Below are 15,530 nucleotides of genomic sequence, written 5' to 3'. Positions count from 1 at the left end.
ATTACAGCTAAGAGGTCCCCAGGTAGGTTGACATCACTACCTGTAGGGAGGGTGCCAACTCCCTCCGTTTTTGACCCCCCAAGGAGCCTTCCTGTGCATGTGCAGTCAAGAAGGTCGTCTTGACCTTGAGGATGAGAAATATGTGGTCTTTGTCTCTTATCTGGACAGGGCTCTTGCCAATGCCATTACTGTTAATCTTAATTGTCTATCTAGAGGCAAAGCCAGCTATTGACCTTGTTCCTGTTATTATTTCTATCTGGAAGTTATTTCTGTCTGTAAATATCTAACCTATTGTTGTTCAGTTGCTAAGTCATGTCTGACTCTTTGCGACCCCGTGGACTGAAGCACACTAGGCTTCCCTGTCCTTCACCATCTCCCAGAGTTTGCTCAAACTCATGTCCATTGAGTTGCTGATGCCATCCAACCATCTCATCCTCATCATCCCCTTCTCCTCCTGCTTTCAAGCTTTCCTAGCATCAGGGTCTTTTCCAATGAGTCGGCTCTTCACATTGAGTGGTCAGGGTATTGGAACTTCATCTTCAAATGTCTGACCTGGAACCCATCTATCTTCTGCCTTCAAGTGCAGCTGACTGGCCCACGGCTGGACTGAAACTTCAGGAAAGACCCTGGGCCAGAGGCACCAGTCTGAGGCTCATGTGAATTTCTGAGTCAAGAAATGATGAGGAAATTTCAGGGCTAAAATTTGGAGTAATTGGTTATGTAAAAATATAATAACCATTATACCATGTCACTATGCATATTTAAAAGCAGAGACATTACTTTGCCAACTGAAAAATGTATAAAGCTCTGCTTAACCTCAAAAAGAGGGGTACTCTTTCTACCTCTTTCTGATGACTATGTCAAAAGCTTTCTCTATCCTTTCACTTTAATAAAATATATGCTGCATGAAGCTCTGAGTGACTGAGACTGTGTCTTTGGTCCCGGAGAGAAATTTTCTCCTTTAGAGACCACGAGCTGGGCACCATTCGCTGTAAGCTATCACAAAAAATAGTGACTTTATCAAAGAGTTAGCCATCCAAGAAGATGGTGAACTAGAGTTCTAGAGGACCATCTTACGGGGGTCTGGATGCTAATTTCTTTTATAGAACAGAGAGGGGGAGGAGGTGAGGAAGTGAAATAAAAAGGCCAAAAGTCTTGCAAAACATCTCCTGGTTTCACAGTCTTGGGGAGTAGTTGTGTTAATTTCTTCTTTGCTGCAGTCATTCAGAGGTGGGCAGGTCAGGGTGTCTCCTTGTGAGCTGAACAAAGGCAGTTTGGTTTAACATTCAGGTAGAGGGGCACCATCCCCAAGGCAGGCCATTACGGACTTGCCAGGTGGCTCTGCAGTAAAGAATCTGCGTGCAATGCAGAAGACTCAGGTTCAATCCTTGGGTCAGCAAGATCCCCTGGAGAAAGAAATGGCAACCCACCCCAGAATTCTTGCCTGGAAAGTGCCACGAACAGAGGAGCCTGGTGGGATACAGTCCATGAGGTCACAAAGAGTTGGACACAACTTAGAGACTAAACAATGACAACATAGCTATAGACAGAACAAAAGCAATGAAAAGCAGAGGTCAAAGTAAAAGAAACAGATCCAACATGGAGTCAGATTTTGTCTGTTATATTATCACTGCACCATTGATTGGGGAGAATATTCCTTCCCCACCCCACCTCCCCCCCAGTATGGAATCTCAAGGGAAGGGAGGGGAGAGAGTGATACTGAGCAGGATCTTGTGGGGTTCCTGAGCACAAAAGCCTTTCTGTGTCCCCTGTTTCTTGATTACAGAAAATAGGCTTCATTCAGCCTCCCTTCCTGAGTTCCAGCAGTTGCCGATTAGGGAAGGGAGGTGATGCTGAGACAAGGGAGAAACAGTTAAGAGGCAATAGTACAGCCTTGGACCAAGGTCCTGGTTCCCCATCAAGGGATGTATAAAACAATATCTTTGAGCTGTTCTGCAGATACTGAAACTCTTGCCAGGTGGGAGAAATTAGTGGTATGCCCATAAGTGCATAGACCCCAGTATAGTTGGAACCAGAGGTTGATTCATCACCAACCAATGAGAAGAATGTCCACAAGCTGACCATGTCCTCTTTGAACCATTACCCTAAAACTTCTCACTCCCCTCTCCACGTTGGGACACACAGTTTTGAAGGCATTAGCCTATTGTGGCCCCCTTTGCCTGGCAAATCAATAAAGCTATTCTTTTCTACTTCATCCAAATCTGTCTCCAAAAATTAATTCAGTGTGGGGGTAGAGAGGCTGGAATCAGCTTCAGGAGGGATCATATTCAAGCATAGGCAGATCACCAGATTTTGATCAAAGCAGATTTCACCTGTAGGAGCAGGTCTGCAGTGTCCAAGGGTAGAGGAGAAAGGAAGGCCCCCACAAGACCTCAGGGAACCCTGCCCCTCTGCCTGAATGTTAAACATAACTGCTTTTGTTCATTTCACAGGGAGACACCCTGACCTACCCACCTCTGAATGGCTGCAGGAAAGAAGAAATTAACCTCCCCCTCCCCAAGACTGGTGAAACCAGGAGATATTTTACAGGACTTCTTTTACTTTACTTCCTCACCTCTTTCCCTTCTCTGTAAGCTGTCAGAGGCTTAACATACAGTGAATGATCAGACCACATGTGAAAAATCTGACCTTCAGGCTGGAGCGACTTGTCTAGGAAACCAATCAATTTTTTCGGTAGCCAACCAAGGAAGTCAGCCTGTCTTAGGCCAACTTGTAGGAAGTCAGATCGCCGTTTCCAATAGTCTGAGAAGTCAAACAGTAACTCCTGGAACAATTAGCTTCAAATGACCAGGGATTTGTTACCAAACCAGGTCTGTTTGCAGCAGAGAAAGAGTTTATTCACAAAGCAGCCAAGAGTGGGGAAGAGAGAACAAGTCTCAGATCCACCTCCCAGAATATGAGGGAGTTGGAATATTTATGGGGTAAGCAGGGTGGTCTTAGAGTTGGGGAAAGGTGGTGGAGATGGAGGAAAAAGCTGAGGTCATTGGCATTCTGCACAGGCATGTCTGGGTTGCATACATTGACTAAAAAATTATTTAGAACCTAAAAGTTGAGAGTTACATTTTATTCAGCAGGAATTTTTAGGACTTCAAGCCCGGGAGGCAGGATCTCAAGTAAACCCAAGAGAACTGCTCTGAGGAGGCAATGGGGGGAGCCGGGATCAGTAGAAGTTTTTGCAGCAAACAGGTACTTGGAGCATCAAAAGATTACTGCTGCTAAAAGAAAACTAGATATCTCAAGTTAAGGAGTTGAGCACTTTTCTAAGTATGGGAAGATGCAAGAGTCTGGGCTCACTGAAATCTTATTCCTTTGATATGCACCTCACCTATCTGGGGCCAGGATTGTTTGTTTTCACATACTGTTTCCTCAGGGCTCAATTAGGGTGTAGCTGTAGTCTGATGGCTGCTAGGTGGCAGATATTCTTTTCCCTCCTGACTTCCCTTGGGGACACGGGCTCACCATCAGCTGTGGCTGCAGTCACTGATCACTGTGACATCACTGTTTACTGATATGGCAGGAACTAATCCATTTATCACTGGTTTCTGTGTGGGGCTTCCCGGGTGACTCAGATGGTAAAGAATCTGGCTGCAATGTGGGAGACCCAGGTTCCATCCCAGGGTCAGGAAGATCCCCTGGAGAAGGGAGTGGCAACCCACTCCAGTATTCTTGCCTGGAGAATTCCATGGACGGAGGAGGAACGGGGTGCACAGTTTCAATTCGGTTATAATGTAACCACCACGTGGCATTTCTGGGGCCTCCAAGTCCTTTGTGTCTGAGCGCAGGATAGAATTCAGCAAGAGGCAATGTGATAGATATGAAGTGATTTATTAGAATATGAAGTTTGTGTGACTTATAAGCAGGCAGGCAAGAGGGTGCTGCACCTCAAGAAATTAGTGGGATCCAGTTCTATAATCAAAGGAAACATGGGGAGGGGAAAAAGACCACTTTCTTCCTCTTTACTGAATAGACATCACACTTCCATCATCAGCTCCACTTCAGGCAGGCGAATTTTCTTGTGCCTACATGGTCAAGTCCGGACTGTCACGTGCAACAGAAATGAGCAAAAAGGTGGTAACATATGCTAAAAATAGAAAATCATCTTCGGTTTTAGTATAATGTCACCTTTTCCATATATATATATATATATATATATATATATATATATATCTCGGAGAAAGCAATGGCACCCCACTCCAGTACTCTTGCCTGGAAAATCCCAGGGACAGAGGAATCTGGAAGGCTGCAGTCCATGGGGTCGCTGAGTGTTGGAAACGACTGAGCCCCTTCACTTTCACTTTTTACTTTCCTGCATTGGAGAAGGAAAGGGCAACCCACTCCAGTGTTCTTGCCTGGAGAATCCCAGGGATGGGGGAGCCTGGTGGGCTGCCGTCTATGGGGTCGCACAGAGTCAGACACGACTGAAGTGACTTAGCAGCAGCAACAGCAGTGCAGAGGATGGTATCCTAGGAATCATTAACTTACTGAGCTCACTGGGCAGGATGTGAGTCTCATGCACCATTGTGTTTTTGTTTGGGGGCATGTTTCATGTTTCTGTTGCATGGTTTTGTTGCTAAGTGAGCCTGCTTGGTTTTGAGGTTTAGAAAACCACTTGAGTGCTATCTTGAGTGATCATTCACTTCCAAGGGTCTCCCATACTTTTTCTTTACTTACAATCCCTTAGTGGGATTAACTATTTAATCACCTCTTTCTTCCCTGTACTCTGTCCCTACCAAATGAAGTCTCACTTTTTTGTCCCCACTTTTAACTTAAGACTGTAAAGAAAAAGAATTGTTGCCTGACATTCCAGTTCTCAAGGATCAAGCCATTGGGCAGCACAGTTGCCCACCCACAGTGCACCTGAGGGGAACACAGGAGCGGGAAGAAACAAGGAGCACTCTGTGCTTGGATACACCAGCCCTTAGATACCAATCGTGAAGATGTACACCAAGGAAAAGTTTCAATGGCCCCAGATTCTTGCATCTTCTCCTATTTAGAAAAGCACTGAAATCATTAACTTGAGATATCTGTTCTTTGTGACCAGCAGTAATCATCTTATGCTTGACCACATGTTTTTCTTGGGCTTCTCTGGTGTCTCAGACAGTAAAGAATCTGTCTGCCAATGTAGGAGAGCCAGGTTTGATCCCTGGGTCAGGAAGATCCCCTGGAGGAGGAAATGGCTACCCACTCCAGTACTCTTGCCTGGGAAATCCCGTGGACAGAGAAGCCTGATGGGCTACAGTCCAGGGAGTTGCAAAGAGTTGGACATGATGGAGCATGCATGCAACACACATGTTTTTCCTAGCAAAAAATGTTCACAAATATCCTGTTTTCTCTTTGGAGCAGCTTCTCAGTGCAATCTGAGCCTTCATTCCCCGCCCCACCCCACCCACCCCCACTATAAAGCTTTCCCACTCCTCTGCCTGTCCTTGAGTTTCTGCCAAAATGTAAGCAACCGTGGTTGACCCGCTTGCTACAGCCAGCTGTAAATGAGTAACTTTGCTTGTCCTTGTGGACTAGGAATGCCTCCAGAAGGAACTGACCTTGCCCACACCTGGATTTCAGACTCTTGGCATCCAGAACTGTGAGAGAACAAGCTTCTGTTGTTTTAAGCCACCCAGGTCGTGGTACCTTGTGTTGGAGTCTCCCCGGAAACTCACACACCTGATACTGAGCATCTTCCCCAGATGCCTCGCACCTAAGTTTTGGGGTCAGTCCTGTGGTGGTAAGTGAGAAGGCTTGGTTGAAGCTGTGTGCATGTGCACACAGGTGTGAATGCATGTGTACACATGTGTGAAATGTACCAAGTATTTAGGTGCAGCTTTGACTATACAAGTTATGACAGAAATGATAACATCAGATTTCATTTTTCTCAGATTCTATTGTTCACAACTGCATTTATACTGTGAAGGGATTTGATTCTTTTCTTTCCTTTAGTTCTGCTACTATTTGTACCTGTGACCCAATTCATAAAATGAGGGGGAAAAGTAAAAAATAAGAAAAGTATGATACCTAAACTGAGACCAATGTTTGTCTTTTAAATTTTCTCATAATCTTCAATTTTGATATTACATTTCTTTAAAATCAGAGTAAATTTGTAAGACATGGATTCCCACTTGTACCACTTTTATTTAACATAGTATTGGAAGTTCTAGACAGAGTAGTTAGGCAATTTATGGAAATAAAAGGCATCCAAGTCAGAAATGAAGAATCAAAATGATTTTGCTTCACAGATGATATGACCTTGTGTGTATTAGAAAAACCATAAATATACCACAAAACTATTATAACTAAGAATGAATTCAACAAAGTAGCAAGATATAAAATCAACACATAAAAATGATATATGTAAATTTACATGTATGTAAATTAGCAGTGAATGATTTGAAAAGGAAATTAACAATTCCATTTACAAAAAAAACAAAATACTTGGTAACCAAGGGACTGAAAAACTTGTACACAGAAAACTATAAATATTGCTAAAAGAAATTAAAGAAGACACAAATAAATGGAAAGACATCCTATGTTCACGGATTGAAAGATTTAATATTGTTAAGATGCAAGCACTACCCAAAGCAATCTATGGATTCATTACAATTTCTATCAAAATCCCAATGACCTTGTCTTTTTGCAAAAATAGGACAACTCATCCTAAAATGCATATGGAATTTCAAGGAAACCTGAACAGCCAAAACTCATGGGAAAAAAGGACAAAGCTGGAGGACTCAGAGTTCCTGATTTCAAAACTTACAAGTCTACAATTATCAAAACAGTATGGTAATGTCATAAAGACAGTCATATAGACCAATGGAATAGAACAGAAAGCCCAGAAACAAGTCCTTGCATATATGGTCAAATGATTTTTGACAAGGGAACTAAGATCAATAGGGAAAGAACAGTCATTAAAAAATATGGTGCTAGGAAAACTGGATATCCATATGCAAAAGGATGCTTATCTAACATGATATACAAAAATTGTCAAAATATCAAAGAACTAAATGTAAGAATTGACTGGAAGAGTCTTAGAGCTGAGGACTTCTCTATAGACCTAGAGGTAAAGAAAAATTAGAGGGAAAAATTGCTGGCAGCTTTGAACACCTGCTTTGGGACACATAGTCTGTAAAAATGGTTTCACTTAACCCTCCTAAAATTGCTGTGAAGTCATTATCTTAGTTCGAGGGAGAAAATAAAATTATCCATAATCCCCCAATCTAGAGATGACCACTGTTGTGAAGCTCTATATTTAAAAAAAATGTTTTTCATTATTAAATTTCTCTTTAAGACTTAATACAGCAATGGAGCTCACTGCATTCAGAGAAACTAAATTAAAAATGGTATCACTCAGCCGCTGGTATCTCTGGGGGGCTGGGAAACATCATCACAGCAAATGATGGGAAGTAGGTGGTACGACTGAATTTATAAGAAAAGGACCAGCTAAGGGACACCATTCCAAACAACCAAACTGGATTTAAGCCACAGCCTCAGGTAATCCCCACCATTCATTTGTTCAATGAGATATTTATTAAGTGAACTACTATGCACCAGAGGCCACGAAAGATTCTGGAAATACAAAAGAATAAGAACTGACCTTACCTCTCTGAGGTCTCCTAATCTAATGGGGAGGGGTGACAAGTGAACAAAGAATGGCAGTAGTATTTAAGAATACTGTAACTGGGGGATAGGGGACCCAAGTACTGGAGAGACCCCTCTTCACAGAGGACGGGGAAGACCTCCTGGAGGAGGTGACAGCTCTGAGCGGCTCAGGACTTCAGATATAATCTCTTGTTCTGAGTGCAGTACAGCAGAGATGGATGCAGACAGCAGCAGAAAGCTCTAGCCCCAAACAAGAGGCCAATTCCTGGACCACCTCCCTTAATGATCATGCACATAAGCAAAACCCAGAAGGACTGCTGTTCCTTTGGCATTTACCCCTTGAAATGGGGGAATTCGTAGAGAGCTTGCTGTGCCTGAGTCAGCCGAAAAATCTTCTCCTTCAGGAATTTCCTCTTGGTAGCTGTATCACTCTGTTCTTGAAGCAGCCAGGAATAGTGCTGTGTGTCCTGTAGTAGCTGCATCATGGCTTTCTGGACCTTATCACCATTCTCTTGGAGCATAAAATACTGAATGATGAACGGGATCTGATTGGCGAGACGTTTGCTGGTTTCCTGGAAGAAGGGGTAAGAGGGGTCAGCTGGAGGGGTCTATGGTTGCAGAGAGAAGTTCCTTGGATGCATGCTAAGTCCTGGGGTCCTGTCCACCTCCACTCCAGTGGTCAGTACCAACCAAGGGAAGGATCTATTTGGGTTGCCTCATTTTCACTACTCAGGTATTCCCTCTGACACTAAGATCCACCTGAAGGCCAGCAGAACCAGCCACCTTCTGGACATCCCAGTCTTCCTGGAAGGGATCTCCTCCTCACTTCCACTCTCCTCCCTGGAGAGACCTCCTGGCAGTGAACCCCGGGTCCCTTCTGGGAGATGATCGGGACATATTTCAATGCTTATTTCATTCACTTGTTTCATCAGCATCTCCAGTTTGCCTGACAGCTGGACCCCACATCTGGGTCACTCTACTTTCTATCCTAATCAAGAAAGGGTTTCAGGAGTTGGGTAGTTTAAAAGCTACCTTCTTGGACTTCCTTAGTAGTCCAGTGGCTAAGACTCTGCATTCCCAATGCAGGGAACCTGGGTTCGATCCCTGGTCAGGGAACTAGATCCCATATGTCACAACTAAGATTCCATGCAACCAAATAAATAAATAAAAATTCAACTAAAATAAAAAGCTACCTTCTTATCCATGCACCCTAATACTTTAATCAATGGATAAAGCCTTAGAAACCATGAAGTCAACTGGACCACAAAATTTAGGGACAGGCTTTTTCACTTCCACTTTGTGGGACTTAGTTTGAGTTTGAGGCACTCTGGGTACCCTCTGAGAACCTGCAGGAAAGCTAAAACATAGCCAGTAAAGTTAGTGCTTATGTTTTGCTGTATTCTGATCATAGTAATTTAGGAATTTATGCAGAGAATAAAATATAATGAACTTTGGAGTTGGAATTAATTTTGAGTACTGCTGCTGCTGCTGCTAACTCACTTCGGTCATGTCGGACTCTGTGCGACCCCATAGACGGCAGCCCACCAGGCTCCCCCGTCCCTGGGATTCTCCAGGCAAGAACACTGAAGTGGGCTGCCATTTCCTTCTCCAATGCATGAAAGTGAAAAGTGAAAGTGAAGTCACTCAGTTGTGTCTGACTCTTAGCGACCCTATGGACTGTAGACTACCAGGCTCCTCCATCCATGGGATTTTCCAGGCAAGAGTACTGGAGTGGGGTGCCCTTGCCTTCTCCAATTTTGAGTACATGTTCTGCTAAGATGAAAAATCTGATTTGGGGCAAATTAATTAAAAGTGTCTTATTAGGGTTATTGTCCCTGGTGGCTCAGATGGTAAGAATCTGCCTGCAATGTGGGAGACCAGGGTTCAATCCTGGGGTGGGGAAGATCCCCTGGAGATGGGAATGGCTACACACTCTAGTATTCTTGCCTGGAGAATTCCATGGACAGAGGAGCCTGGAGGGCTATAGTCCATGGGGTCTAAAAGAGTCGGACCTGACTGAGCAACTAACTCTTTCCCTTTCAGTGTTATTGTAAAACTATGATGAGATGATATATGAGTGGGTTTTCACAGCCTAAAGGGCTTTGTACGCAGCAGTGCCCTGTTCTTTGCTCAGCTAAGCAGCTGTCCACCAGGATACCTGCTTTCTGCTCGGTAGTGACCACAGTACACTGACCTGTATCCCTACATGCTCACCATGAAGTATGCGTTCAGGTGGACCCCAATCTCAACGATGGAGGAAATCGAAGATTGATCATTTAAAAAGGGCTGCTTTGACTGAGGTGTCTCTGAAGCCTTTCCCATGGAATTAAAAATATCTTCTCGGACTTTGTTCAGAACCACGCCGTAAATCTGGTCTTGACAAAAAACCAGCTTCTCCATCTTGAACTGAAGTTGGATCAGATTTGCTGCTTCTGCCATTTGTTTTGTTTTTATGTCTTCGATCTTGTTCTGGTCAAATAAGGAAGAGAAATACATTACTTTCCCTTTTCTTCCCCTGCTGTTTAAACAGCTTAGGAAGTATTATTACTATTACTATAGTACCGTATTATACTGTACTATTATTACTTATTATAATACCATACTATTATTACTTATAATACTGTACTATTATTATAGTACCGTTGAACACTGAATTAAAAATAATCCTAGGTCAACGAAGGTGTGAGGCTTTTCGAGCAATTTTCAGAAGCTCCCACTTTGCTCTCCGCTGTGTCCTCACCTGTTGCCTCTTGTGGCTCCCCGCCTTGCACATGCCATGCTCACCTTCTCTCCTGCCTGTTGTGTGTTTGTCAGTATATATGCTGCCAAAGCGAGCACCTGTCTGTTCTTTCTCTTGGCCCCAACCTGTTTCCTCGCACGTTACTGCCTTTCTGCTTCCTCAGTTACGGTTTAGTCTACATGTTCAAGCCCATCACTCTCGTCTCTGTTGTTGGCTTGAATCAAAGCATTCAAGAATGCATCTGGTACTAATGAACACCATGGGATAACAGCTCCATCTCTGCTTCCCAGAAATCCTGCGACTCCTGAGTCATGCACATGGGCAAGGGCATCCCAGGAAAGGGAGAGGTGACTTGGTGGAACTGGGTTACAGGTTGACTTTTGAGTTCCAAAGGGATTTTTGTGCACTGAAGGCAGAGACAACAGTTTGCGAGAAGAGAGAAAGTGAGGGCTTCACAAGGGCAGGTTCTTCGTTGGAGTGTATGTGGCCACAAATACTTATGTGACAACTCACTCTCCTTGCAGATTGGGGGCCTGAGAGCAGAAATGGACTGTGCGTCACTTTCAAGAGGAGTTTTATGGGAGGACACAAGATCCTGGCTTCTGATGAGACTCAGGAGAAGAAGGTACAGATGGTAGAGGGAAATGGCTGGCTGGGAGCCAGGAAGCTGCACCCAGACCTCTGTTCATCCCTCACCCAGACCTCTGTTGATCCCAGGATGCTACAGGGGACAGAGGCCTTTGAACTTTCCTGGCCCCAGAACAGCCTATGCTTGCAGCAGGTATGAATACTGGAGTGGGTTGCCATTTCCTTCTCCAGAGGATCTTCCCAGGCAGGGATCAAACCCACGTCTCCCGCACTGGCAGGCAGACTATAAGCAAGCAAACTGTGGGTGCTTACCTGGACTGTTTGATGCAGATTGCAAAATTCAGCAAAATGCTTTTTGGCTGTGTCCTTGAAAGTTTGCCAGACAATTTCTGATCAAGGAAAGAACAAAACATCAGCAAAATGCAAGCAGGAATGAAATGGGTTAAAGATACAGGAGGATAAATCATGATACACTGGCCCCATTCTGGTGCTGAGCTCTTCAGATTACAGACCAAGAAAGAAGGAGGGATGGCACATAATACCATGGAGACACCAAATCCACCCCCATCCTAAGCAGATCCTGTCAACTTCTGGTCCTTTCCTGGGTGTGCATTCTCGGCAGGATTGCTGCTGTTGTTTAGTCACTCAGTCATGTCCAACTCTTTTGCAACTCCATGGATGGTAGCCTTCCAGGCTCTTCTGTCCATGGGATTCTCCAGGTAAGAATAGGAGTGCGTTGTCATTTCTTCTTCCAGGGGATCTTCCTGACCCAGGGATCAAACCCACGACATCTGTGTATCCTGCATTGGCAAGCTTACTCTTTACCACTAGTGCCACTTGGGAGCCCCTTTCTGCAGGGTTAGCAGCTAATTATTCCACACACTGCGTCGTCATCCAGGCTTAGGTAAGAGGTACATAAAGCTCATACACACTCTCAGTTCAGTTCAGTTCAGTCACTCAGTCATGTCCAACTCTTTGCAACCCCATGGACTGCAGTACACCAGGCATCCCTGTCCATCACTAACTTCTAGAGTCTGCTCAAACTCATGTCCATCAAGTCAGTGATGCCATCCAACCATCTCATCCTCTGTTGTCCCCTTCTCCCCTTGCCTTCAATCTTTCCCAGCATCAGGGTCTTTTCCAATGAGTCCATTCTTTGCATCAGGTGGCCAAAATATTGGAGTTTCAGCTATAGTATCAGTCCTTCCAATGAATAGACAGGACTGATTTCCTTTAGAATTGACTGGTTGGATCTCTTTCAGTCCAAGGACTCTCAAAAGTCTTCTCCAACACCACAGTTCAAAAGCTTCAATTCTTCAGCACTCAGCTTTCTTTATAGTCCAACTCTCACATCCATACATGACTACTGGAAAAACCATAGCTTTGACTAGACAGACTTTTGTTAGTAAAGTTAATGTCTCTGCTTTTTATATGCTGTCTAGGTTGGTCATAACTTTTCTTCCAAGGAGCAAGCATCTTTTAATTTCAAGGCTGCAGTCACCATCTGCAGTGATTTTGGAGCCCCCCAAAATAAAGTCTGTCACTGTTTCCATTGTTTCCCCATCTATTTGCCATAAAATGATGGGACCAGATGCCATGATCTTAGTTTTTTGAGTGTTGAGTTTTAAGGCAACTTTTTCACTCTCCTCTTTCACTTTCATGAAGAGGCTCTTTAGTTCTTCACTTTCTGCCATAAGGGTGGTGTCATCTGTGTATGTGAGGTTATTGATATTTCTCCCAGCAATCTTGACTCCAGCTTGTGCTTCATCCAGCCTGGCATTTCACATGATATACTCTTCATATGGGTTAAATAAGCAGGGTGACAATATACAGCCTTGACAACACTCTCCCCCTCCCGCTAAGTGGACAAACATCTGCAGGCTGTGTTTGATACTTCCATTCCAATCTCTCCCTCTAAGCACTGAGACCTATGGGAGGTACAAGGGTAACAATCTGAAAGTTTTTTTTATGAGAGTTCCTCACCCATGGCCTTCTGGAGCATCTTGAGTGCTGGGTCTATCAGCTGCCCCAGGTAATGCTTCACGACAGTCTCAAATGTCTTGTAATTGACAAATCCGAGAAGTTCTTTGCCTCGATACTTCTTTTCATATTTTGAGACTTCTTCGTTAAGGATACTTTTAACTGCAACGAAAACAAACCACCAGGATAAATTCTAATAATTTCACAGACAGTTTAAAGATAGGGATTTTTTTCAAGTCTTGCTTACCCAATGAATCCTATGGCAATGTTTCTAAATAGAGTTTCTTTTAATCATGAAAATAATTATCTGTGGCCTGATAATGCCAGTTTGAGAAATATTGACTGTTAAGAAACAAAAATCTTTTTATACTCCATTGTGTTTCAGTTGCAAGTCATCATGCCAGGAGAGAAGCTGAGTGTTTATAATTGGTAGGAAAAAAAATCTGATTAATTAAATGAAAATAGAAACAAAAAATTCTTGTGGCCCTTACAGTTCTTCTTCCAAGACTACATATAGCTGGAAGGCTCTTACCATGGAAGGAATAGTGCTGCTTTTATTCAATGTCAAAACAGAGCTTCCTTGGTGATCAGGGGTTAAGAATCCACCTTGCAATGTAGGGGACACGAGTTCGATCCCTGGTCCAGGTAGATCCCACATGGTGCAAGACAACTAAGCCCATGCCCCACAACCACTGAGCCCACGCCCTAGGGCCCATGAATCACAACTGCTGAGCCCACATGCAGCAGTGACTGAAGCCCGAGTGTCCTAGAGTCTGTACTCCACAACAAAAGAAGCCCCTACTCTCTGCAACTAGAGAAAGCTTGTGTGCAGCAATGAAGGCCCAGTGCTGCCAAAAATAAATAAATAAATATGTATTTTAAAGTGTCAAAGCAAAGATACATACACATACACACACTACAACACCACACAGGCACACACCCTATTGGCCTTTGGGCTGGAGCAGATAGAAGTTGGAACTCTGCCAGAGGAAGTAAGGAGTTGGTTGTCAAAGCATAAACCTTGCTGATCTTGGATTGGGGGTAAAGAGGAGGAAAGAGACAGGGTAAGTGAAACTGCCGAGCCTCAAAACACAGAAGCAAGGAGATAGTTGGAAGTAGGTGGTGGAATGGTCTACTATTGAATTGGCAAGGGCCGTGCTCCACAAGAATGGCTGGGAAGCTGTTATAGATACTAAGAGGTCCCTAGTGTGGGCACAGTCTGCTCTTCGCACAATTTTTATGTGCCAGAAGTAGCTTCTGGTCTTGGTAAACCTGATGTTGCTTTTGGGGAAGCCCTGTCCCAGGACTTACCTTTTTCGATATTGGTGGTAAGTATGAGTATCCAGCTTGTAAACTCCTCTCTGATTTTGTTACATAAGCGAGACTCTGTCTCCATTACAATTTCTTCTCCTTCTATTAACTTTCCAATGTCCTCATTAAATACCTTAATTTTCTGAAAAGATGAGATAAAATCATCAATCTGTGTTGTAATTATATTAAACAGCAGGGATCTGGATCAGCCATGCATGGTGGTGTGGGGGCTGGGGCTCCAAGGGGGTGAGATGACCCACCAGCCACCTCATACATCCCCCACCCCACCCCCTCCCCACACCCACCACCTCATGAGAAACAAGGAGGGCAGGGCAACAGGGAGTCCTGGGTAATCCCCACCTCAATGAGGAAGAACATTTTATCCCCTTCATCGCTGGGAATGTCGTCCCCGTATTGCTGCAGCTCCTCTGTCGCCCTCTGGTGCTTCTCCTTTATTTGGTTTTCTAACAAGGGGAGTGATTTCTGAACAAAACAAGAGCAAGAAATGAAAGGCTACAGTGTGATGAACTTGTTTTGTTTTTAAGTCGCTAAGTCCTATCTGACTCTTGTGACCCCAGGGACTGCAGCCCGCCAGGCGTCTCTGGGATTTCCCAGGCAAGAACACTGGAGTGTATTGCCATTTCCTTCTCCAGGGGATCTTCCCTGATAAGAGCAAACAAGGAAATGCTGCCACTTGCTGAAATTAGCTGACAGGTATCTTAGGTGTATGGGCAGGGTCCCGTTTGAATGCATTCAGCTTCTATTATCCTGTGTCTCTTGTTGAGCATGACTCCTGCTAAGAACTCAAGGAGGACTCGGGATGCAACACTTGAACGATCTGGTGTTGAGAATTCTGCAGCTCTGTCATGTGACCAGAGTGAGGAGAGGATTGGTGGTGGCCAGTTTGGGGTCTTTTGTTTGTTTGACTCAGAGCTTTCAAACAAGTACCTTTGAATATAATGGAAGGTTTCTTTAGTGAAATGTTCCCTATAACATTTGAGTGTTATAAACTGATAAACGGTGCTTTGGAAGAGGTTATGCCTGTGTGTCGGTGTCGACTGGCAAAGGTCCAAAGCAGTCAATGTCGCGATGACAATTTAACAAAGTGGAGGAGCAGGAACGATGGAGAGGGGCACCGAGGAGGGTTGTCTTTGGGTTGAGCATCATTCCAAGTCCTTTACATCTTGGTGAAGCCCCGCGCTGTGGTACAAAGCACGTGACTTCGTTGCCTGTTTTTCACAAGAGAGGAAAAGGCTCAGAGAGACAAACTGTTTGATATCATCACTGAGGTGGTAAGCAG

The 15,530-nt window shown here is 44.2% G+C and overlaps 1 protein-coding gene across 2 annotated transcripts in view; it reads right to left on the bottom strand.

The window, feature by feature from the left end:
- Positions 1-6,134: 6,134 nt before the first annotated feature.
- The window catches only part of MX2 (MX dynamin like GTPase 2), a 37,450-nt gene continuing 28,054 nt past the window's right edge, over positions 6,135-15,530 (bottom strand). For both annotated transcript variants that reach the window (XM_055569722.1, XM_055569723.1), the window contains 6 exons: positions 14,591-14,713; positions 14,231-14,372; positions 12,923-13,081; positions 11,252-11,328; positions 9,826-10,080; positions 6,135-8,183 (listed from right to left, as the gene is read on the bottom strand). In XM_055569722.1, coding sequence (XP_055425697.1) covers positions 7,944-8,183; positions 9,826-10,080; positions 11,252-11,328; positions 12,923-13,081; positions 14,231-14,372; positions 14,591-14,713 — 996 coding nt within the window. In that variant the 3' untranslated portion in view covers positions 6,135-7,943. The remainder of the gene's footprint in view (positions 8,184-9,825; positions 10,081-11,251; positions 11,329-12,922; positions 13,082-14,230; positions 14,373-14,590; positions 14,714-15,530) is intronic.

The sequence above is a fragment of the Bubalus kerabau genome, chromosome 2 (genome assembly GCF_029407905.1).
Source record: "Bubalus kerabau isolate K-KA32 ecotype Philippines breed swamp buffalo chromosome 2, PCC_UOA_SB_1v2, whole genome shotgun sequence".
NCBI classification, from domain to species: Eukaryota; Metazoa; Chordata; class Mammalia; order Artiodactyla; family Bovidae; genus Bubalus; species Bubalus kerabau.
This window is presented reverse-complemented; position numbering and strand designations above follow the sequence as displayed.